At 40.0% G+C, this 26,579-nt stretch overlaps 1 protein-coding gene across 7 annotated transcripts in view; it reads right to left on the bottom strand.

Annotated features, from left to right (window-relative positions):
- The window catches only part of LOC106965048 (microtubule-associated protein 4-like), a 57,479-nt gene that overhangs the window by 6,908 nt on the left and 23,992 nt on the right, over nt 1-26,579 (bottom strand). For 4 of the 7 annotated variants that reach the window (XM_015060926.1, XM_015060925.1, XM_015060924.1 and 1 more), the window contains 6 exons: nt 8,878-9,218; nt 8,145-8,333; nt 6,801-6,915; nt 6,386-6,445; nt 5,996-6,252; nt 940-999 (listed from right to left, as the gene is read on the bottom strand). In XM_015060926.1, coding sequence (XP_014916412.1) covers nt 940-999; nt 5,996-6,252; nt 6,386-6,445; nt 6,801-6,915; nt 8,145-8,333; nt 8,878-9,218 — 1,022 coding nt within the window. Of the gene's footprint in view, nt 1-939; nt 1,000-5,995; nt 6,253-6,385; nt 6,446-6,800; nt 6,916-8,144; nt 8,334-8,877; nt 9,219-17,794; nt 19,729-26,579 lie in introns of those variants that run through there. The other 3 variants (XM_015060927.1, XM_015060928.1, XM_015060929.1) reach the window with 3 other exon arrangements.

Here is a 26,579-nt window from a genome sequence, read left to right as displayed (position 1 = left end):
CTATCCATACTTTTACCTATTTGTACAGTAAAAAAACAAAAGAAGAAAAAAAAAAAACTGGATATGGAGAGAAATCACACAGAAATCATCATTCATTTTATGTCACTATAGTAAATCACACAGGTTTTCAAGAAGCAAGGTTGAAATTGTTAATTTGAATATTTTAAACCATTTGAGCCAGTTTACAGTCGTTTTCAAGCTCAAAATTACTCTTACTGCTCGCAGATCTTAGGTGAAAATATTTCTGATCAATCCGAAGATAATAAAATAATGCAAAAGAAACAATTTACAAAAGAACATTTTTATTTACATTTTACTTTAAAAATTTGTATCAAAAATTACTTCTACCGTTTATCTTTCTGGAAAATGTTTTATTAACATTACAACTAACTCTTCGTATGGCTCCTGAGCAGCTTTTTGCATGTTTCCATCAGCATCCTGATGATTTATCTTTGGAAGTAAGCGCCAAGTCTTTGAGTATAGAATGCCTCCATGCCATCACCCTAATTTTTAGTTCTCTCCACAAATTCTTCATCAGATTCCAGTCTGGACTCTGGGCCCAAATCATAAATACTACTTCAACCCAGAGAAATCCTGTTGATAACATATTAGTTTTGGTCTATTTCACTTCTTAAAAATAATCAACATAAAGCTCAACGCAGTCCGACACAAACACAAGACAGTAGAATGTGCTACTATTACGAGCAACTTCTACTTTTACTACTAAGTTCAGATTTTTTTCATCCATTCATAACTCTAATAACCAACAGTGGAAATAGCACAAACATAAAACAAAAGCAAAGTGTAGCTTGTAATGTTTATATGAACATCAAGTCGTGGTGTGTGTGTTGAGTGGATGTAGATGGGATGAGTGGCATTTTATGAGGAATGCAGATAGGTTGGAAGAATGCAGTGGTGTGTGAGGTGGCAGAGACTCACTCTGGCCTTGGCGGCGGGGGTGGCGGGGTCGGATGTCTTGTTGTTCGGGGTGGAGGAGACCTGGGGAGACAACCAGGCCCCCAGTCAATAAAAACCTCCAACCAACCACACGCCAAAGCACAACGACGTGGAGCAGCAGCAGTCCGAATGGGGCCATGAGGGTGATCAAAAGGAGAGCGGCTGGATAAATCCAATGTGTGTGTGCGTGTGCGTGTATGTGCGTGTGTGTGTGTGTGTGTGGGTTGTTACAGCCAGTGAACATCAAGGAGTGGGTGGGAGAAAACACAACATGAATCAAATACATCTAGTTCACAGTCTGAACCTCTGGATGTATGAAACATTTTAAACAAACAGTCTGTGCAAATGGACCAGGGAAGATATTTAAATTTAAAGCCGATGGAGCGCCTTCAAAATGATAACAATGAAAAAAAAAAAACCAGTAGATTAGTTCAGATTTATTGAAACTGAATCATACCAGTGGTAAGCAACAATTACCACTGATACAGCACCTTGCTGAAGTATTCATATACTACTTTTAGTCTGTGTTTTATTGTGGTTTTAATGGGATTTTATGTGACAGACCAACAGAATTTAGCACATACTGTGGTAAAGGTATGTATTCGACCCCCCGTCTCAATAACTGTCACTGTAAATGTGCTATATTTGCTGAATACATTCTTTGGGAGGTGATATCTCACGACTGCAGGTTTTGTTATCCTTATCTAATTCTGCTGAATTGAGTGGAGAGTGTCTGGGACAGAAATATCAGGTTTTCCTGTTGTGTGTCTAGTTTTTAGTCAAACCAGCCTCTAGTTTTTTTTCTTAGCTCAACCTTGTGTTTATCTCCCAATATTTCTAACCAGATTCTGTGCGCCATAAACTCATCTTTAAATTTCTTTACAAGCTGTCATGGCGTGTTACTTGATGCTTATAAACATTGTAAGCCTTCATAAACCAGCTGGCTGCAACTTGCACACAAGGGGACTGAAAATAGCTGGAGATGCTGGATTTTATTTAAGGGTATCTGATGTAAGGAGGCGGAATACAAACTGCGTGCAACATTTTTCTGATTTTCATCTTTAAACAAATCAAAATCCTCACCTTTTTGATACAATTTGTATTTATTTATTACTTTTTGTGTCGCTATGTCACCTAAAATCCCATTAAATAAGTCAGGATGGAAGTTTCAGGTTATAATGTGACAAAATGTGAAAAAATTCAAACGTGTGTGAACATTTCTGCAAAGGTGGTATAAACAGCTGCACAGAGGAGCATAAGATCAGTCAAAGAATGAGGCGACGCATCCCAACAATGGCCTGAACTTTAGCAAATACACCACCAGTAGTCCTATTCCAAAAAAAAAAAAAAAACATTTCAGATGGACGGTAATTACAACAACAAAAATAACAACAACAACAACAAAAACAACAACAAGGTAACACCTGGTGGATACACTGTCTTTGTAAGTGTGATTCAGGGCAGTGGTTTATTTTGGAAGGTGACAAACAGCATGTCTAACAAAAAAATAAGATAACAGAGGAATCCCCCCCAAGGGCCCCTGTAAAAATACACACATCCGAAGCCATTACAATTTAAAGAAATGCATCTAATGCATCTACACTGATAATTGTGGGGAAAACAAGAGATCACAGTGAAGATGAAAAGGAGTGACGCCAAAAGAGACCTGTGCCTGCTGTTCTCTCAGATAAATTCGGTGCAGATGGCGTCTCTGTGGGTCTGTGGAGGATTTGACAGATGTGAGCAGGTTTGTGAACCCTGCTCCATCCAGCCACAGGCTGCTGCATCCTGGCCTGCAGCCCCACAGCACGACCAGGCAAAAGAAGGTTAATGACGCATGGACCCATCTGACAGAGAGAGCTCTGCACGTTTTAAGGAGAACAGAAGGACAAAAATTGCTCCTGTGCTGTTAGATAACAAGAAACCGCCTCACACGGGGTAGATACACTTTAACTACAAAAGAGCCGAAATGAGCTTTCACTACCTCAGAAAAAGTAAAAGCATAAACATATGCGCAGTATGATGAAAGGATAAAGAACTGCATAATTTAATAAGGTGTGAAAACACGTGAAGAGGCATCTGTAAGAATACAACAATGATTTTGTACATAAAATAATCAACACTTTGAATAGTAGATGTAAGTCTTACATGCCTGAAAATGAAACATTAGAAGAAATTCATTTTTGCTTTTACCTCCAATGAAAGAACAGCAAGATAGCAGACAATTGAGTTAAGAATAGTTTAGTTAACTTTATATTTGAGTTTGATGTATCTCATTAATAGCTAAAGATCAGCTATCAGGTGATGCCAGGAGACACCAATCATCACTGTCATCACCTTGCACTGTACAATACTATCAAGTAAAAGCCAAACACCCCCCGCCCCCTCCAAAAAAAGAAAACCCCTAAAATCCTTAATTTTGCATGATAAAAACATTTTTTTTCTAAAACAATAAGAGGAGGCATTGGGCCTTTGGCTGATACATTTCTGACATCAGTCAATAACTGAAACAGACCACAGTTTTATCTTGTGAGATAACATTCTTTATATGCATTTCTGGAAGTCACACAGTACTTCCACACACAGTAGCAGTGAAGCTCGGACACGACGGTGTGTGCAATTAGGACAGTGATCCTAAACATATAAACTGGTTTAGACTGGGCAGATTAAAATCAGGCCTGTGGGATGGCCGTGACCTTAAACTCATTGTAAGTTTACGGGCTCTATGCAAACAAACTAACTTTAATAATATCCACCAATTCTGACATGGTGAGTGATCAGAAAAACGAATTAGAACAATGTCATAACCTTTTGTTTACTTGAAACTTCTTGAGGGACATTTATACCTTTTATAAGATGATTGAAATTGTGCCATTCCACGCTGAAAAAAGAACGCTTCAAATGCATTATTAAAAGTTTAGCCTTAGTGTCAGCAATCAGTGCCTGTGAACTGAAGTGTGGCCAAAAGAAGACCCGGTTCTGTGACAGACAACTTGGAGAAGATGGACAAACGATGATGAGCTGCACTGACAGAATATCACAAGGCAAGGCAAGCAGATAAAGGGATCATGTCTATGATCCAAAGTGACAGCACAATTCTCTCCCCAAGACAAGGAGTCACAAACACCAAAGAGACAGAGACAGACAACCCAGTCAGGGCACTGAGACGTGACCAGATCTGACATGGAGGCAAAGTGTTTGGCATGGAGTGAAGGCTGCTTAGCTGCACATGTTTAAATGTTTTCCCAGGTGTCTGTCCATGTGTGCTACATAGACTCTCACAAGGAGGGAGAAACATCGATGAATACCGATAATGGAGCATGTTGGATGGGGCTGACAGACAGAGGAAGCCGACAGAAAGATGAAGGAATAAAAGGACGGCGGTGGATCGATGCCGGGAAAGAGAGAGATGTTATCAGAGAGATTTATAGCTGCTTATCTTCTCATTATGAGAACAATTATAATCATGGAACCTGTTTTAGAAAGCCCCGTTTGAAAAATGATACTCAAAAAAAAAAAAAAAAATCCCACTCCATTTCTGAAATTACACCACCACTTAATTAAACTGTAAGGTATAATGGTGATTACTTAAAAAAAAAAAGTCCACTAACTCAAGGCTCACACGATTTATGTGATTTGGTTTTCAATGAAAGTGTGAAATTTTTTTTTTATTTTTTTACTTGAACATCTTATGTGTTTCACTGTCACGGCTATGGCTGAGTTTCCTTTGTAAGTGCCTGAGCTTCTTTTATTGTGATGTAAATATTCCACACCACAGCGCAACATATACAAGCAGAGGTGTATGAAATTTAATTAAACAATCCTCCAAAGAGAAGTCTGACCAGCTAAGCTGATCAGCACCAGCTAATTGGTGTTACTTTGAGACCAGAACACAGTGGTGGTCAAAGGCCGGAGTTAAAACAGCAGCCCTTATTATTTTCTCAGCCATAAGGTCCACAACGCCTGGACTCGGTTCTGTATTCAAGCTTTGCAGCTCATTACGAAAACATCTCGCTCCAGCTTTTATTGTGTGTGTGGCCTTTGTATCAGTTCTAGAAGTTTATATAATAGTGTTTCTTAAATATACAGCCATTTTCACTACATGCCAGAAGCATAATTTACATAATTTAGTGCAGTTGTGAAGATTTTATCTGCCTCACTTGCAATACTTCTCACTGTGCGTGGTGGCAGTCTTCCAGCTTGGTTTGTCGTTCAAGTTGTCTTATTAAAGTTATTTCATTATTATTATTTAGGCACATATGTAATATAGAGGCTACTTTTTATAGCCATTTCTTGATAGAAGAAGATCAACACACATCCACGTTAGCTGAATGGCATGCTCTCTTGTCTTGTCTAATGTGACACTGTAGCCACTGTAGTCTTGAAGAGTGTCTCAGCCACTCTTCAAGACTACAGTGGCTACAGTGTCACATTATACATTATACATACACAGGCCATTTTATTTTCACATTTATACCCCAGGTAAACAAGCAGCCATGTATGTAAAAACTGAATGTTTCTTAACATTCTGCTTGATTTAAGAAGAGCGGTGCATAAATTAAAACAATGAGTTGGTGACATTTATTTTATAGAAATTGTTTGGGATACTTATAACTGTGGCGGCTGTAATTTGTCTGGAAATAATTATTTTTCAACAGTTTTTCTTTTTGTCTCTCACTAAATGAATGGAAACTCAAGGCTTGATTTTATTTGTATTTTTCTGTGACAAATTAAACAACTGAGTATTTCCTCTTGTGCCTTACTCTAGAAGTCGATGACTTGATGCCATTAACGGAGCTTTTTCCAACAGGTAGGTAACTTTGTCTGGATTGTAATATAACTACAATATGTAGAAACAGCAGAAAAAGCCTTTTGGACTACAAACCATGTTATTATAATGTAGCACCTGACAGCTATTTGAATTACAAACTACCAGCTTGTTTGTTCCGCCTTTCAGGAATCCTGACAGGAACATCTCTGTTCTGAATTATTTATCGACCTCTCTGAGGTGCAGACCCCCTGTTTTTGTTCCCCTTACCTTCCCGCCTCCCGGCTGGTACTTGATGTTGTCGATGGATCCGATCTTGGAGCGCACATTCTTCAGATCTGGCGTCGGAGCGTTGATGGGTCGGGGGGTTCGGGGAGGGCGAGGCGCCGCTGGCTTCTTCTCTAGAGGGGTCTGCTTGGGCACCGGCGGTTTCGTGATGACGCGGCGGCGATGGCTGGCGGCGCCTTCGCCGTTGGTGGAGGCAGATGGGGTTGCCGGAGTGGCTGTGGATGCGGGGCGAGGACGCGCTGGAGGGGACAAGAGAATTACCTTTTAACGTCTGTGAAGTAGGAAACGATCACATTCAGTCTTAACTATAATACCTGACATCTTACATAGCTCTTAATATTGTAACCAGGAATAAAACTTTACTTTTCTTACTTGTAGTTTTGGGTTTCTTGGCCTCCCCCGTCTTGTTCTCATTCTTGTCATTTTTGCTAGCTGAGAAGAGAGAGGAGGGGTGGGGGAGAAAGAAAAAGACGGCAGTTTGACGCAAACATGTCCCTGACTGATTCACAGCCTCCTTTCTTAGAGAGGTGAGATTCTGTTTGTGATGTGCAGATAAAAATATGAGTGCTGTGTCTAGGAAAGGTTGCACTTGGATCTAAAGTGCAACATATGATAACAATTCGGTGAGCTTTTTGCCTGAGGGGTGCCAGTGTGTCTCACTGCTCCAGTTACAGTCGGAGGTTTTCTTAGAGTGACTCTCAGAGACAACGATGTTTTTTAGAAAGTAATTGTGTGGAAAGAAGAACAGGAACTCTAGATGTCTTGTCAGAGATGACGCTGTGTGTACCTGTGGCTTTATTCGCAGCCGCCGCAGAGGTGACGTTCTTACTGGGGGCCTGCCGAGGAGTGGGCGTGGCCTTTGGTACGGGTGGGCGTTTCTCCGCGGCGCCATTTTCTGGAGTCTGAAATTCAAAGCAGACAGTAGAGGCTGGGCCACTTCACTCGGGTCGTTTACCAAACGCATGAACCCACAGGACTCACTTATTGCCTGCAGTTGATTAACAGCAGAAACTACATGGTATCATTTATCAGTTTAAATGGTTTGCCACCAAGTCATTTGTTGTAGTTGAGCTTAAAGTACAGATAAAGGTATTAAAGTCATGTTTAGAGAGAGACAGGAGATTTTCAGTAATGGGACCCCACAGAGACATTTATATGTCTAAGGAAGGGGCTGAATCGCACCGACAGCCAAGCACACAAAAGCACAGCGGTCACCACGCTCTTTACCTTTAAGGGTAAAATTCTCTTTCTCCATTAAAAAGTTTAACTTTGTGCTTAAAGGTTCTCCGTTTAGACTCCTGATTAGAGCAGTCTGTCACACCAAAAAAGATTTCAACACCGTTAAACTCAAATTTCTCCAAAGTCGCCAACACATTTTTAAACACTGACTGTTACTGAAAAAGATCAGAAGTCAAATGCAATAAGCAGAGGTAGGCGTTTTAATCCACACTAAGGGCTTTGTGAATTAGCTCTACTGTTGAGGATTTTTCTATCTCAGTTAAACGTGATAAAGACTCGCCGTGGTATTTGCATAATTTCCTACTGAGGCACTGAGTATCGGTGGCCTTTAAGCTTCCATGCACAGCAGCGCCCTCTGAGGATGTTAATCCTTTTGTGTGACAGTACGAACATAAATGTATATTTCTGCCTCTTTGGTACGCGTGCTTCCTCTCGCCGCTGTGTGCACACAGGCCAATACAATTCTCATCAGGCAGCGATGAGTAAAACAAAGGATGGAAGTTAATGAAAGGTTAAGGCGGCACACCTGAAATTCATGAAGAAAAGCAGGTGGGATGAGGCTTTAATATTATGAGATTTGAAATGAGATTTGGGACGGAGGGATGGCCCTTGATGTCTGACGTCCCACAGGAAAAGAAGCACTTTTAAAGTTTTATTAGACGGGAGATTTTGTGTGGGTAAAAAATAAACACCTTTTATGAGCGTCTGCAAGCAGAAGTGAAATGTCCTGATCATAAAGTTTTTTTGCAAAGTTTAAGTGGACACTGCACGGCTGGTCACCGAGACGTTTCCCTACTCCTCTACGCAACAACATGCTGATCGGTTTCTCATCATGAAGGTTTTATTGATTCATTGCATCATTTCATATACAACACAAAGGATTTGAACTCACCTTGGCAGCCTTGGTCGAGCCTGTGGTTGGCTGACGTTTTGCAGCGGTGGGTGTGGTCGCCTTGGGCGCGGGGCTTTTTTTATTGGCTGCAGGGGGGGAGGGGCGTTTGGCAGAGTTGGCCGCATCATTGGTGGAAAGGGTGGATGGACGCGATTTGGCTGAGTTTTGTTTGGTTGGACCCACATCAGGCTGGGTTATGAATGCAAATGGGGAGGAAAAAAACAGGGCAGAGTAGCAAAAAATAAATATATAAAACCCAAAAGGGAAGGAAGGGAAAAATAAATAAAGGAGGGCAAAGAGGGGAGGAAAAAAAAAATGCAGCGGTGAAATCTCAGCAGCAACAGAAACATGGCAGCATAGCCAGAGTCCATATGGCAACCATAAAAAAAATAATTAAAAAAAAAGATTATAAAAGATCAACCAGAAACCCACCTTGTGTAGGTAATGAGCAGTAAATCATAAAAGCATCAAATAAAAGAACTGAGCAACCCACAGAGAGCAGATGATATGGAAAGTGGCCTGAGGTGTGACTCACACACACGCGCACCACAGCACATCCAAAAACACCCACATTAAATATCCGCATGATCAAAGATTACTTTGGTGTGGTAAGAGCATTTCTGTTACCACTGAATCCGCTGCCACCTGGACTGATGTGAGTTCGTGAACAGGGAGTGTGCGTGTGTGTGTGTGTGTGAAGGGCACTTTGGGTTGGTGTGTCACAGACGCTCACCTTGCTCTTGCTGTCGGCGCTTGGCACGGTTTTGCTGCCGTTGCCTGTGGGAGACTTGGCCGGGCCTTTTCCTCCCTTCTCCTCCTTCTTCTCCTCCTCTTTCTTTTCGTCCTTGTTGGTCTTCTCCGGCTTGTCCACCTTCTCCGGCTTCTCGCCAGCCTTGTCGTTCAGCTTCTCCATCTTTTCCTCACTTTTGAGGATCATCTCTGGCTTCTGGTTCTTGTCAGTGTTATTTTCCTTCTTCAGCTGCTCTTCCTTCTTCTTGTCCACGTTGTCGATCCTGTCAGTCTTGCTGGAGATGACGTCCATCTTCTCCTGCTTCTCCTTGTTGTCAGATTTCACTGCCAGGGAAAGAGTTTTGTGGTCAAAGTTAAGCTAATTTAATAAAGCAAGCTTTGAGAAAATAGCTGATAATAACATATACAGTGAGCACATACAATTTAGCTGGTAAAATGCCAAGTTTTGGAGAGAGATTTCAGAAAACGTGATCAACCTAATTTAAAATATATCTTGTAAAATGTAAATAACAAACAGATCTGGTATACACTGTTTTGGGGCAAATACCAAACAGTTACTAAAGGATCTTCTTGCTAAAGCCATCGTTACCAAGCAGTTACTTTTGTATTAAATTACAAACAAGTCCACATTTTGGACAGTATTGACCTGTAATATTAAGCAGCATGCTAGAAATCAGAAGTTTGTTAAGTTTCAACATCCATTGTATATTTTTTGTTCCTTTATCCTGGTAGATTCTCTGGAAATTAATATGCAAGTTGTAGAATATTAATTATTTGAGGTTAATTAGATTTAATACAGTTTATTGAATTGATTGAACAGAGAAATTAATAATTTAATTGAAGTTTAAAACTTGAAGTGTAAAACTTGTAATATATGAACATTTTCTCTAATCTGCAAAGAAGGGAAGATGTATTACCTATTGTTTAAGAAATGCGTTTAAAATCGTGGTCATATTTCAAAGAAATCTGACATTTATGTGATACAAACAGGCCAGTGTTTGGCTTATATATATATGTTTATAAGAAAAAGGCTGAGTTGATTAGTTCGCAAGTTTTGCTGTTGCTTAAAATACTTCATTTGTAATGGTTCAGAGGACACAAATGAGGCTGACATTTTACAATGTCCTAAAGTAGCTCACCAAAGAATTGATTAGAAAAGAGACATGTAAGACAAGTAAAAAGCTGATTGAAATGGGTGCATTCACATGCTAATTCTGAAACTACGAGAGCACCGATCATGTGGCACGTTTTGACAGCAGTGGCTGCAAAGACAGGCAGTGAGGATTTTTATTTGGACTGTGCCAGAAAAAGCAGCAAAGTATCTGGCAAGGTGGTGTCTTCAACTCATTAATCTTGCTGTGATCTGCCTTCAGGAAAATTAATGCATGTTTTGTGGAATAAATGGATGCAGGTTTCCATCACTGCAGCCAGGATCACAAAAGCTGAGCACACATTCTCACTATTTGACCGTTAAGAGCACAGATTAAAGAAAAAGAGGAAAAAAGTTTAACATTCACTGCGTTATGTCAAATTCAAAGCTAAAAATGAAATTTTGTCAATGTGTCCATCGCAATGTTAGCTTATCTCAAATGAAAAAGGTGCTTTAAGCATGATGAATTATGTTTGTTTGACACATTTAAGCTTCTTTATCAGCGATTATTTAGAAACACATTTTAAATCCGGTTCAATCGAAATGAAAACAATCCTGATTTAAATTTCCTTGATCCAGTCAATAACGTCACAGAATAAATATCCATGTTCTGGAAACGAATCCACTTGAACATGTTTCATTCTGACTGGAGTGAAGATACATTATCCCTAATTTATTTCAAATATACCCTAATGACTTTAGTGACATGGTTATGCAGTCTTTCCTCGCTTTCATTAAAGCTTACATTTGCACATATGTTCACACTCAAAAAAACAACAACAACAAAACAAAAACTCAAACACTTCAAACATTTAACAAATGAAAACCTCAATAAATTGCATCACTTAATAGAATCACATTCGACTTGTGGTTCTGAGAAGTGAAACATCTTTCACCGACAGAAAAGTATCACATCACATCACTTGCTAGTTTTTCATCTGCACTTCTGTTATTTATAGATTTGAACATCCAAGTGGAAGATTCTATGTAGGTCGTGGCAGCAGATGATTCTGGGTCCACTCGGTAAACAGGACAACCCATTTAGTCTAATGCACGGCCTTATGTAAGCGCTCACAATGGTGACAGGCAGTCTCCTCAAAATCCATGTCAGCACCGTCATCCCCAGTCCTGACAGTAGTCGGTGGGGGTTTGGCATCAGGATTTCAAATGCTAGCTTTTGTTCTGTCAATTTTTTTTTTTTTTACCTTTTTAATCCAAACTGTGAGCAACACATTGCATTTGAAATATTCTCCAGAAAGATCCATTTTAAACTCTTTCTAATCTCAAAGTTGTAGAGATTAAATCTTCTCTCCAACTGTGAAAAGTTGTGGAGAAGTTACGCTTATACAGTTAAGTGTATGATAAAGTGTATGATACCCTGATACTTTGTGTTAATCACAGTTCAGCCAAGGATTGTGGCTGTATTTTATACGTTTCCGTTTTCAACAAAAAAAAAAAAATTATTAAGGATGAAAATCTAAGGAAAGTAATTTGGACAATTGTAAAAAGTAATTACTGCTGTTGATAAATCACAAATTAACTGATTTTTTTTTTCAAGCCTGAACACTTGTGTTACAATCCTACAGAATCGAGAAATCTTCAAAAGAACCCATCTGACAACATTAAGTAGATTAAAAGACCTCAAAATGCAACACATAATGCTTGGATCTAAAGAAATTCAGGAGCACATGCGACACAAGGTCACTGGTACCATCAGTCACAAAGTCTCCAACATTTCATTAAGTTCGCATCAATGACTCGTCACAGAACAAACCAGAACAACATGCACAGCACAGCAGGCCTCGCTTTCCTCTGCAGCTTCAAGTTTCAACATCACGAAAGAGAACGGGGGGGAAAAATGGCTTCCATGGGAGGATCCAATGCAAAAACTACCGATGGACCAGAAACGAGGCAAAGGTCCGTCTCATATTTCCCAAAAAGCATCTTAATGATGATAACAAATGGAGCCTTGAATTCTCCTCTCCGTTAACAAGAACTTAAAATTAGTGTCCAGTAATAATTAAGCTCAAGTGCACCTGGGCTGAACAGCAGGATATTTATCCGAACAATGCCGACGATGCACCTCTGATGGCCTTAACAAATAAAAATTACATTTCTGGAGTGAGCCTCACTCCAGAAACACAAAATCTTACCAAGTATTTTTGATTTGTTTCAAGCACAAATGTGTACATTAATTTACATACAGACATAATTACTTTACATTTTTTTAAATTCGTACACGATTAAATAAGACAAAACAAGGGAAATAGATAAGACTAAACATAATTACGAGTAACTTTCCAGAAAGATATAAAAGTTTCATAAGATTCAAAAACGGTAAACTTGAACAGCTGTGCCTGAGTTAAAATAATCTGCAAAGAATAATGGGGGGGGGGGAAATCCTCCAAAGCAATGTAAAAGATTCGATCGTTGTCGGGATGAGTTGCAAAAAATATTGCTTTTCTTAAAAACATCAGTTCAGTTTGAATAACTAAAAAAAGTCTTCATTTGGGAACTCTTTTGATTTTTCCAAATTTGATGACCTGAAATATCATCAAAGTGCGACATAAAGAAACAGGAGAAACCTGAAACGGGACTAATCATAATTTTTTTTTTTTTTTTTTTTTCGGAGCACTGTAGAAAGTATGCGGATAGAAAAGTTGGTCCTTGTCATTTTCCAATAAACTCCAGTCATACATAGTGGTGCAGGAGCAGAGTTTAAAACTATCTGGTTAGAGAGATGAGAAGAAACAAAAAAAAGGAAGGAGCAAAGTGATAATCAAAAGGAGAAAGACTCAGTCACAACGTTTACATAAGTCTGACGGTTAAAGACAGACAGCTGGGAGAGTAAGGGTTAGAAAAACACCAGCGCTCTCTGAGGCCGCCAACATGTCTGTTACATAACCGAGAGCGGACAGGCCAAGCCGCGGCATGCGGCGTCCCTTCATCTCCCTCTGAACTAAACCGTCTGCATCATCCGTGCTTTTTTTTCTTCGATTCGTCTTAATTTGCTGCTCAGGCTTCCTCACGACTGCCTGATGGCACACGCAGCCTGTTGCTTGTTGTCATTACTTGACATACAGTTATTGTGTTATTCTGACCCGTGCCTTCGTGCTTGCTCAGTCTGCGAGCGAACATGGCCGTGTTCAACCTGAGCAAAGAAAACAAACCGTGTGGCCGTTGTCTGGCGACGGAAAAGCAAACGCCACACATGTTCGGCGTTCAGTTAAAGCCATTTCAAATCTGCATAAGCGATCCGCCTCTTCATCTTCCCCTGTAGCAGTAATGAAGTCAATTCCAATGTGGCAACGTTAAGCTTAGTGCGGTGAAAACTCATAACTTGCTCCAACTCTTCCCTAAACCCTCTCTGCGGCGTAGTCTCATGAATTTTAATGTTCAGGACTCCCTGCAGTGTTTTGGTGTCTAACAAAGGAAATGTGCATGATTAGAATCCATTTTCTTTAGAGAACAGCAAAGAAAAATAAGAAGAGATTTCAAAGACGTAATGAAACAGCCAGAGCCCTCCGACCCCCACGGCCCTCTTTCATTTCTAGAGCTCCTTCTTGTGATCCAAGCGCATTGTATCCAGATCTGTGAAACCAGGAAGACAATGACGTTGTCAGGCAACAAAAACAAATTCCAGCAAATTACCACCCGCCAAATAGATCTGTAGCAACCACCGTCTTTCCTGAGCTCATTGGCTATGCTTCCTCCTTGACACTGTGTTTATAAATGTGTCATAAATCACGGTCTGGTCTTAACCAGTAATGTGCAGAGCATTGTTGTGATATGCGATAAAAAAAAAAAATAAAAAAAAACTAACTCTAACTTGGACCAATTAAAACCTTAAGATTGAACCCGTAAATCTCACACTGTGTTATAAATATAGTATGTATGGATAATGTAATTTGACAGTCAGAGTTACAATGCTATATGCTATATCTGTATACAATACATAATATTTTTTAAAAAGACACATGAGTCTGTCCTTATTACTGCATGTGATTTTCTTCTGAATATATATATATATATATATATATATATATATAGTCTGCTTAATGTGCACAAGCTGCACTCAAAATGTTTAACCTGTAAAGCAGAGGCTGGAATATCAGAGCTTCAGATTAGCAAACTGGTGATTTGTTGCTTGTAAAATGGTCATTTTCAGTGCCGTGTCACTGCACCCAACAACATCAGCCTAGTGACTCATCCGGCATTAAACTGCAGACTGAAAAACTGCAGACTAAAACATACAGCTGCTGGCAATCAGCTGCAGCTGCTGATGGAATAACTGTTTGTGGTGGAGAGAGCAAAAGATTTAGAGAGGACTTCAAATGAACTCGCAGTCTGGCTGACTTAGGCGTTGGGCTGTAAGATAATTTCGGTTGTTCTAAAAAAAAAAAAAATTATGCTGAATTTGTAAAACTGTTGCTTTTTATTTGTAAAACGTATAAATATCTCAACAAACACAAAAGCTGAAAAGCTTTTGAAACTTTTGCAGGAAACGATCTGTGTTGTGGCACATAAAATCAATGGCAATGTGTTAAAACAAGTCAACCGTAACTCGATTCATCGATTGCTCTTTTGTTGCATGTGGGACGAAGTACGCCTGCAGTTTTGCTCAGAAAATGCAACGACAGCTTCAGAAATTGAGGTCTTATCTTCAAAACAAAAAAAAAAAGAAAGAAAGAAAGAAAGAAAGCGGTGGCATGCCGAAAAGCAAGGACAGATTCTGTACAACAGGTGCATGGTGCATCTGCTGGTTTGTTAACTGCAGAGAAAATTGAGAGAATCCCAGACAAGACTTCACTCCGAAAAGTGTTTCGCTTTGCATTTAAGCTAATGATCAGAGTGTTAAATGTGTCCTTTTAAAATAAATATGATTTTATATATATATATATATGATTTGGGTTTACGACGTACACCCCTCCTGAGCCTGTTTTTGGATCCGACGCTTCACCTGGAGCAGTTCACCTTCACTCTCCTCCAACTGCACAACAACAAGCTGCAGAGGCAATGAGCTATAACTTTGTGCTCTCAGACTGTTTTTGTCTGCATTTGCCATCTGCCCTCATTTTATAAGCAACACAAGACCAAAGATAGACACACGGTTTATCAATCGCACAGCGTAGTTGGAAAAAAATGAGGATATGAACGACTGCGTCAGAGGTGTTTCTAGCATGAAGGCTGCTCAGGGAAAGCTCCTCCTTTTGCAGAAGTTAATGGGAATCAAAACCAATCAGAAGACGGAAAGCACAATTCTACAACAGCTTCAGGTTTGTGCGTCACAAAGTCTTGACCCTTCAGCACAGGAGTCAGATTGTGTCAAATGTGGGAAGCAAATTTTGAAAAATGTAGAACCTCAATAACACCCCAGACTCCTGTTCGGTAGCCACCGTGTCGCACCGCACCCAGCACCAAAAAAAAACAAACAAACAAAAAACAATCATAAACAATGTGTTTGATGTATGGTCATATTCAATAAATTATTCCATGAACTAGCCGGAAGAATAAAATCATCACAAGTAACAGAAATAAATGCTTGAAAACTTCAGTCTGTGTGTATACATATATAAGATATATTCTAATCTATTACATATGGCTATGTAATAAGAAATGAATATGAAAAATGACTGTCTGAATGACACCCTGCTGCTCTGATTGATACCAATAAGCAACGCATCCTGAAAACCAATCAAAGTCCGAGAAAACATCTCGGTGGCGAGGTGGGGTCTAATCCTACGCTAGGAAGGTATTACCTCTGTCTGCCACTCTTTTTTATTTCTTTTTTGTACACGCACCATTTGTATGTGTATATTAATTTATTACTTTCCTTTGGTGATGAATGATCTGAGAGTGCAGACATGATGTTTACTCTGTGTGTCTATGTAGGCGTTTGCCTTTAAAAATCTGTAAGATTCACGTCAGTGAACGCTGCTCACCTACGCACAGATGCACGCGGAAACACACACACGCACACACACACACACACACACGCAAAAGAGTGCCTACACAAACGCAGACAGACACAAAGCTAGAAATAGCTGTTCTATATTTGAATGAGTACAGTCAGAGTCAATGTCTAATCAATGTCTCCGCTTTCCTGGTGTCTGTAGCCTGAAAAGCAGAACACCATGCTCTGGATGATTTGATAAGACCAAAGATACAAAAACAAACTATGGAAATAACACATTTCAGTTTTAAATGAAGAAAACTGATGCGTGTTACTGGTTTTATAACATTTAAGATGCAAATCTCAGTCTTTTAATTTCAACATTAGCTTTAACAAAACTTCCCGGCCATCACCAGAGAACATTAAAACATAATTAACTCATTGTTTGACAATTCTCAAATTAAATGAAATACAGCAACGAAACGAGCCCTAAGGAAAACCAGCACTCTTACTGATTTAATTTGTTCAAATTCTGTCAGGAAAGAAAATATTTATAGTGGGGTTTTAATTTTCTACGTCTTTATGGAAAATCTTGTTTACTTAAACCTGTCTGGTAAAATGTTAGGGGTAGATTAACTTGATTTAAACTAAGCGCTGTTGCGTCAAAGGAGGAAACCATCTTTGAGGTAGAGGAGCGTTGAGACATTACATCCACTAATATAATCGTTTGCTTCTAATTACCCGTTTTGCTTCTCTGATTCCTTTTTTTTCATGATTGTTAAAAAGGCTACACCAATCCACAAAAAAACATCACAAATTAAAACTACTTATGTCTTGTTGTGAAAGTCAGATTACTTGTTTGAATTCAGATTCCATTCATGCAACAACAACAACAACAAAAAACTCCATTTGCTGTTTTACATTCAGTCTGTACTTTTGTTTTAGTGAAACAACAGAAACAAATCATCTTCTTGGTTTTAATTTTTTTTTTTTAATTTTAGTTTTGATGAGTTTAGGTTCAATGGAGATGCCAAACAGACGAATGCAGTGCAAACAAATCCCCACCTGTGTGTGAGGTACATGCCATTTTACAGGATAATTGTAGAAGATTAACTTCAATTTCAACTTCGGACAGCAGAGCTACAGAAACACCGACACTTTGCTCCTCTCCTCCGTTTTAGAGGCTAACTAGACAATCATGGCTGAGAATCGAAACAATGAACTTCTGTTGGAAGTTTTCAACTCTGGAGACGTGGCAAGTACATCCAAAAAAGTTATCTTTGTCCTCAAAACAGCAAAGGCGTTGCATGGAGGTACTTGATATAAAAGCGATAAACAAGAAGAGTCAAAGTCATGCTGTAACTTATCTGTTCAGTCATAACAAAATTAGCAGCCAATAAAGCTAAAAATTAAATAACACACATTTCAATGTGAACAAACGGCGGACCCAGTCTGAAGCTGACAATAAAAGCAGAAACAAGTCGGAACCAGTGGCAATGGACCCTGCTGATTGTAGCTGATCAAAGAAAACATGAAGCAAAATCACTAGAAACGCAGAAATGGAAGACTTTCTGAATCGCAGTTGAATTGTCTACTAGTTACTCACATTACAATAAGTTTTTATGACAAACATTAGGAGGACAGTTGTGTCCTCAGTAGACATCTACACTGAAAAAGGTTAAGCAGTGTCTGAGAGTTGAACTTTGAAAATTAATATCATGATAGTTCTAGTTGTAATTGGTTTGGGACCAGCAACAGACATTTAAAGAAATGAGTTACTTGTGAACATGAGGATATTCTCATGTTTTAGTCTCTCATTTGACCCCTGACACATACCAAACAGGAGAGACGTCTTACCGGTGGTTACTGTCATAGTGTCCTGGGCGCCTTTAGCCAGCGTTCCTACAGGAGCTGGAACAGGAAGTAGAACATTGGTTTCACAGCTACCATGATGCCTCTTAGGGGGAGGAGAAGACGGCACCACAGGTGACATCATTAAAGGAGTTGAGATCATCGTTGCCATTGAAGCGGAGCCTTCAGAACCGTCTGTAACCGTGAGTGATCGACGGACAGCTACATGAGGGTAAGAGGGCCTGGGTGTTCCCATTGGGATGAAATCTGGCGTGCTGGGTGCCATCACTTGTGTGACGGTCAAACCCGTAGGGTATGCCCCGGCCATTACCATGGGAACAGACAGATGTGAACAGTCAGACATTGCACGTCTCACTGCAGTTCGCTGAGGGATGTCATTACCTCTCGTTGTTTTGGCTTCTCTGTTTGTTGTGTCCTCGTGGTGATTGAAAGCCTGTTCCGGGCCAGGACTTGCAACTCTTTTCTCGGTTACACTGCTTTTTGGTGGAACACGTGTTGCTGCTCCCGTTTCAGTATGGCTTAAGTTTTCTCTGTCTGACCTGTACCCTCCAACAACACTCAGTCCTGCATTACCAGCAGCTCTGTTGGGTGGAGACAGAGATGCAGGTGCATGTCCTGTGGGCAATGCGGTGCTAGCTTTGCTACCTGTTAGGTCAGACACAGAAGGAGCAGGTACATCTGTACCTGACTCTCCTAAGTATGGCTTGAGTATTTGATTTCCGGGCTTACTTGCATTAGAATCTTCCTTCAGAGTTTTCAACAGGCTTCCAGTTGTTATCCTCTCATCCTCTTTTTTTACTTCACGTGAAACTGTATCTCTGGCGATGGATGGACTTAATGGTATTTTTTCCTGACGTTCTGACACCGGTGAGAAGACGTGTCCTTGGACAGCTGTTTGTGATCCCTGAAGGTAAAATCCCTCCATATTTCGCTGGAGATTGCTCTGTCCAAATGGCTTAGGATCAATGACAGAATTCGAAAAGACTCTCCCTGGTGAGAGAGAAGGGGAGGGTGATGTTGAAGTTGGGGAGGAGTGTGACGACAGGGGGCTGCTGGGGCTCTGTCCTGCACTCCCTAATACAGCCCCAACCACTCCCACCTTAAGTCCATCTTCCTTTGGCCTTTCTGGTCTAGACCAGTCATCCTCTATGTTCAACAACGGTGTGGTGAAGCTCGGGGTTCCTGATGCCAACATCCCCGATGAATTCCCCTCGGTGCTGCCTCGGCCTAATTTCCCTTCATCTTCCATCAGAGTTATTCTGGATCCCGTCTGTGCCATGGCAGTGGCTCCTCCTGGTGCCATCTGGCCTTGGCAATGCAGGTCGCCGTGGTGGGGAGCAGCTGGACTGGAGGGAGACAGTGGAGAAGAGGCCACCACGGCAGGGATGCTGGCACCGGAGAGAGTACCGGGAGGTTTGTGCTGCTGATACCCGCTGGAAGGTTGTCCATACCCACTGTTTCCATTAATGATGCCAGGCTGCTGCCAGGGTGAGCCAGAAAGGAAAGACATTCTTATGCACTGCAGTGGGTCTTCCCTCTGTTGATCTTCCCTCCAACCTGTTTGCTTGTCAGCCTTTTTCCGCTCCCTTAGTTGTGGTTGTCCTTTTTGATTCCTCTTTCTGTGTCCTTAGTTGCTTTCTTCTGCTTCAAGTGTCCTGTTGCTGCTGTCCAGGAGGCAGAGGAGTCTTCACTTACCAAACAGTTGTGATCTTGAGAAGTAGAGGAAAGAAATGATCCCCTGTCTATTTTAGAGTGATTCCTTGCAGTTGTTTGTATATGCAACTGCATGGATGTTAGGCATGTAAAGTGCATGTGCGCTTACGGGCGAAAGAAAAAAGTGCATGGCAGTGAAAAAGCAAAAGTGCGCGCGCACGCGTGTGTGTTTGTGTCTGGTTGTCTCAGCTTCTCTCTGAGCACTGCACAGATCAGCTGTGGGGCTAAATTGCACCTTACTCTCTCTTTCCCTTTCTCTCTCTCTCTCTCTCTCTCTTTTTGACATCACAAAGTCACATGACCACCCCGAATATTCCCTCATTCGCTGGAGCTAAATTTCAGCATCCAGCCCCTGGTGACAAACGTGCTCAGGCGGGCACAAACTAAGACACAAGCGTGAACACAGTCACACACACAAATGCACGCACAATGCTATTGGTAAAAACAGAAGCACATTTGCACATGCACACACACCAACTGATCTGTGGTTGTCACAGCTGCTCAGCTGCTTTGTGACAGCCACTGTTCACATGTTGATTCATAGTGAGAGACACAAGGAGAGATTAGCAAGACATAACTGAAGACTGTTATCATCCTGACTGACTGACTGACTCTGGCAAGAATAAAAAATAAATAAATTCTTGCGACTCATTTTGTTGACTCCTAAAGAAGTTTATTAGTCATTTCCATTTGGATAAAAATGTAAAATACTCACAGATTAGGCATTAATCTATGAACAACAGCATAGATTGCTTTTTGTTGTTGTTGTTGTTTTTATTAGCCACAACCACTTTGACCCACTGAGGGATGGACTCCACCAGATGCCTGGAAATGTGCTGTGGCATCTCGCTTCAAGATGTGATGGAGTGAGACATCATGTCTTGGAGCAGTAAGAGGCATACTGGGGCCTTCTTTGCAAAATGACCTAAAGAAGTATAGAAAATATTTGGGTTTGGGCAAAGATCTATTGCTCTGTAATAGGCTTACCACTGTTCTCGCTTCGGATCGTGATCAATAATGACAGCTACAGATCAGGTAAGGCCCACAAGCTTCTGTTTTGGAGGAGTCAGTCACTCATCTAACCTCGGCAAACTGTCCCTCGATAAAGTCACTCAAATCGTTGCTTTTTTTCCTTCTACCAACAGTGAAAGTTTCATGTGCTGAAAGAAAAAAAAAATCAAGTCAAATGTCACTTATGGATACTGATTAAATGCAAGAATTTTGTTAGATATTCTTTGATAAATGGACTAACGAGGAAAACCGGAAAACCTGGACTAGTTTAGATATTCAACTGTTGATTAAAAACTTGTAAACAGTGTCCTGACTTAGTAAATGGACTGAACTTACATTGAGCTTTTCCAGTCATACTGACCTCTCAGAGTGAGGGGGAATTTGAGGTTAAGTGCCTTCATACAGGGGCACATTGCGGCTGGAAAAAGCTGGAATCGAACGTACAACTTTGTAACAGAGCCTTATAACAATAATAAAGGATTCAAAAACTCCTCAGAGGCAGTGCAATTAGAGAGGCACTAGAGAAGTGTCTGAATTTTAAAATGATGTCCTTGTGACTCATTTTGTTGATGCACACCGACATTCATAAAGCACAGCTCCTGAGAGCTGGAAAAAGCAATCAGAATATTGGGTTCCAGTCCTGTATAGGCTGGTTAAAATGGCAATTTGGTTTTGCTACAAAGAAACGCCACGTATTAATGCAACAACAACAAAAACAAAGTCAGACAAAAAAACTATTAGAAGTGAACATCCAACATGGGCAGATGCGAAAGGAATATCCAAGACAAAATTATTGCTGGAAGCGAGGAAAGGAAAAAGTGGATTTAAAAAAAGAGAGTAAGTGTCTTAGATTGACTTTTATAGACTGGAGTGAGCCAAGTCAAAATTTTGGACACAAGATGCATCAAGACTTATCCATAGGATTAATAATTCATCGGCTACCTCTTGCCTCTAACGTGCTTAATAGACACGCCAGACCGTGGTCAAGCAAAAGATAATAATAGAAACCATTTCAGCTGCTATTAAAAAGTCTACATTATTCTGGTTGGTTTCACAATTTAGACGTAACTGGTTAGACATTTGCATCAGACTCTTTTTGTTTTTTGTTTTTATGAAATTATGAAGTTTTAAAAACTCTCAACTTTGAAATAAGTCTCTTTTTTTAGAGCAAAGTGTTTAAATACATGCACTTAATGACCCAGCCATCAAACAGTCTTAATCTAAATTAATAAACTGCAGAAACTAAAAACAGGATCTTCAACAAAGGTTTATGTAGCAAAGTAACAAACTACAAAGTGGTGGCCTACAAAATGTGTCATCATGTTTCTTCATTAATAGGATGAAAAATGATATTTTCAATCGTCCTGGTGGTTTATAAATGAGAGGTTTTAGAATGCGACAAACTACCGTTTATCATCTCACACCAAATTAGCAAAAAGGAAACTTTGTAGCTTTTTTGAACACAGATTTGGGTCAACATCTGCAGTGGGACACTGAGAGTAAGTTCAACTGATTTAAGAAACTTTCACATTTCAGCAATTTTACTGTTTATGAATTTGGTCGTGCAAAAGTAAAAACTTAAGGCCATATGTAGATATGCAACTCCACGTTACAACTATGCACATAAAAAAATCTCACAATTTCCACCTTTTTAAGTTAGACAGATTCCTGCTAACAAGCCTCCATGTTTAAATGCGTCTCAGATGTTTTTAAATTATGTTCAATAATCTCACAAACTCTGCTCAGGATTTATAATCCAACTTTTCAAGCAGGATTAACGAGCCTCTGGTAGCAAACCGTCTCCTCTTCCACCCTTTTCTTTCCATATCGCACACACTTGTAGTTCCTAGCACACATGGATCATGTGTGTGTGTGTGTGTGTGTGTGTGTGTGTGTGTGTTTGTGAGTGGGGCTGACATGAGGTTTTGGATTTAGCTATTAATATACACAGAGGAAGTGCAAATTGAAAAATCCAGGTACAGTCAAGAAATTTTACTGAGGTTTCAAAGCCGCGCAGCACACGCATCACGAAGAGCCTGCGGTCAGCGCAGATTAAGAGGCTTAGAGCCGTACAACCACATGGAAGTTAACATTTTCTTTCACAAAATAAACCGTTTTTTTTTGGTTGCTCCCAAAAGTACCACCAGGGAATCTCAGCTGTTTTAAAACGAACTGAACTTGTTAGAGGATTGTAAAGTCCCAAAATGTCCTAAATTTACACTTAATATCAAGATCTTACTGTAGATTTATAAGATAATTAATGAAGAGTAATGTCTCATATTGTTCCAGAAGCAGCTGGTCCTGTGTTAGTCCTGCCCTTTGCTTTAATACTGTTGCCAAGATTTAATGCCAGTTTAAGAGTAAAAATAAAATAATAAAAAAAAAATGCTCACCATCCACCTGAAACACAATAGTATGGTGGAAAAAAAAAAAGGGGGGGGGGGGGCAGGGGGAAAAGATAAATTACTATTTAAAATCGTTGGCATCAAAGGTATTACCACCAATAGTTTGAAACAGAGATGTGAACTTCACAGGGAAAAAAAAACAAAAATGCTAAGCTTTGTGTTGATATTTTAATGTTTTCACAGTGAAAACCCATCAGTGAGTATTTATCAGAGAATACATTATGACACCATTGTTCACAACACATTTTTATCAAACAGATGCCCAACGATGGCTAGAAATATTTTTTTTCTGCATCTGAAAATGAAGTTGAGTGACTTCTGTTTTACTTTTTTTTTAGCTGACAATTACACAACTTCTTCAAGTTGAACCACCACCTTCTTCATTATCTTTAAGAGTAAAAATCAGTCAAAATCTAAATTAATGTTCTGCAATTGCTGTTCATAGATAGTTTTCTCACAAAGAAAAATGTACAAAACACTTAGACTTCATGCAAGGCTGATTTAGACGCAATTCCTAAAACCTGTAGCTGTAGTTCCACACTTGTTTCTTAAAAACAAATGCATGAAACACTCTTCAGCCATTTATGTGCAAAACAGATTTTGAAAACCCTGCATCGTTTTCTTCTCACTCGACGTATGTGCGCAACCTTGTGTTGGTCTATTCCATAAAGTCTAATAATATACATTGAAGTTTTTATTAATAGCATAAAAAAAACAGTTAGGCGGGATGTATGCTTTTGCAAGGGGACTCAGATATGAACATGTAAGCTAAAGTTAAAAGACCAAGAGTAAGTTGAGAAGTAGTCAGATATAAGCATACTCTTGAAAAGTTGTTTTTTTTTTTCCCAGTGAAAGAAAAGACTTTCTAAACTCCACTATCATCTCTCTCCTGCGCCTCGCAGCATTCCCACTTTTTCCCCTCGAATCGCCCGGGACTGAGCAGAAACACCAGGAGCAGCAGCTCGTCAAGCATGACTGACAATGAATGAATCTCATTACATAATCATCCATAAACAATTTGCCCACTGTAATCACAGAGGGACAGTGAGCCACGGACAGGAAGAGGAAGACATTAGAGGGCTGCTTAGTTTCATAATACGGGACAGGATGGACATTTAGCAGGTTAAAACCGCCGGGTCCGGCTCAGAGGCTGCTGGTGTGAACATTCAAAGGGATTAGGTGGTTAAGAAGCAAAAAGCCCTAAATCTTAGAGCCGAGGCAATCTAGTATAATATTTAAAAGGCACAAAGAACTGGTTACCATTTTATCATGTCACGTGTAAAATACTGTAAAACTTTTGAAGTAATCACAGATCAAACTGGATTTGTGCCGAAATGTAAACCAGTAGGTAAACGTAGAACTGACAAGCCCTGACAGTGACCTTTAATGTACTCCTGCTGATTTCGAGCCCTTTCCTGACATGATTAACACAGCAGTGGTTTCTTCTATCTGTTGAAACCATTACGTCCAATCATTAAGACTGCAGTTGCTTTTTCGCTGATTTTCCAAATGCTTCATATGGACACGCCTCTAAAACTGGAAACACTGGGCAACAATTTAGAAAAAACACTAACAAACAACAATAATAGAACATTTCCTAAGAGCGTCTGATAAAATTTTAAGAAGTCCAGCTTTATGAGGAATTAGAAGGGATGTGTGTTTGAACGAGGATGGATCTGACTGGGTCAGAAAGGATCCAGGGTGGGGAACTGGGGGCTAATTAGGACATGATACTGACACACTTAGGTGACGCCACATTACCGGCGAGCTGTGCATGTAAAAATGGCTCCATGTTTCACTGCAGCTGCATACAGAGAAAGGGTGTAACACCTTCGTACCAAAAGTATTCTTGCTTCAAAGCGTTGAGCTTTATTGTTAGAAGTAATAGTGGCATAATGTAAAGTTGTCTGTTTGCCTGCTTTTCAGCCAACAAATTATGCCAGCGTTATATCTAAGCAAGAGTCATATTAGTTTATTTTGTACCTGTAAACAGTTGAAACAAAAGTACTGAACCATAGCTTTCAATTTATTCCTCTTCTCTTACTGTGGAAACAAATTCAAATGTCATGTATGCTTTAACTTTATGTTCAGAAGGTTTTAAATTACACCCTATTTCCGTCAACCTCATTTCCTTTTAAGAGGAAAGTCAAATTCAATTCTCAAATCTATACAATACATAGCCTGACTTTGAGACTGCCCCGCTGTAGGTTAAGACAAGAGGGTAATATGTTGAATGTGGGTTTATTTTTTTCTGAAACATTTGAAAGTCATTCAGCCAAACGTTCATTTGGAGAGACTTTAAGTAGTTCAATAATATGAGGCTACAGCTAATATGAACAGATCGTTATACTATTAATCGACCTCAGTGCTGAAAGTCAAGCAAATTCTTTCAAAAGAAGAATATGTGCATGTCTTGTGGAGATGTCCACAAAGAGAAACAAAAGTACTTACATTTTAAATTTATGCTGCATGAACCGTGGTCAAAGGATTGAAAATGTTGCCTTTGATAAATCCCAAGACCACAAAGTTGACATTTAAGGCCTGTTTTTTCAAATCTTTTGTCTTTCCTACCAGTCAAGGTCAAATGTGTTTTCCATTCCATTACATAACATCCCAACAGGAGCTGAATAAATCACGACAAAAAAAAAAAAAAAATGACTCAACCTTGAAATGACCTTAAATATCAAATGTCACTGTCTTAAAGCATGTGTTAGCATGCTACATCCCGGAGATGCTATCCTAGCTATATCTAAAAGGTAACATTGCCATCGAGATTATAAAAGCAACAGTAATGTTAAATACTGTGGCTCAAATCAACACTGTGGCCCCAATAAGCAGAACATCACAGAGCTGGGAGCACAGCTGACAGATAAGATTAGTTCTGTTATTAACACACACACACACACACACACACACACACAGCCGCTCTGCAGCGCTGTGCTAGTCATGCATGTTAGCCATGTGTGCTAGGACCCCTCTGCTTACGTTAATTAGTCCATTCATGCACCAACACAACCACACTGACTGTGCCTCCTTCACTTGTTAGATTTGCTCTTGTTGTGAATAACACTTCTGCAGGAGTTCATCTTACAGGATGATGTGTTAGAGTCACATTAGGAGAAATAGCTGATGTTACTATTAAATTCATTTGTGTGCTTTCGGCATAGATTATTTTGGGAAATTATTTATTTACTGCGACATCTGACCAACAGAGCAATACAAAATATCTCTGACAACTCGAGCGATGCCGATTTCTTCTGCTTAAACTTTGAGCAACAAATTACATACCAGAAACACTAAGAGAAAAAGAGAGCTAATAAATGCATCACACACAAATAATTACTCTTCAGGTGTTGTGTAATTGCGGAAAAAAAACAACAACAACAAAGAAAAACAAAACAGAAAAAGTCCCGTCTTTGAAGGTCACGGATTGCATTGCGTCGACTGACTAAGGACGAAAACAGAGAAAGGAGACACTACAGCTGGTTGCCCATGGTGCTGGGCAGAGCGAAGGAGTGAGCAAGACTGTGGGTGGGAGGGGGGAGGCGACTGCGGGGAGGGGGAGGATCTTGTCAGAGTGAGTCTATTTTTAGTCTCCGAGCTCACAGCCTGTCACACCCAGTCCACCCCTTCTCGATCCT

The sequence above is a fragment of the Poecilia latipinna genome, unplaced genomic scaffold, assembly GCF_001443285.1.
Source record: "Poecilia latipinna isolate Pla-1442-1.1 unplaced genomic scaffold, P_latipinna-1.0 Scaffold1756, whole genome shotgun sequence".
Taxonomy (NCBI): Eukaryota; Metazoa; Chordata; class Actinopteri; order Cyprinodontiformes; family Poeciliidae; genus Poecilia; species Poecilia latipinna.
This window is presented reverse-complemented; position numbering and strand designations above follow the sequence as displayed.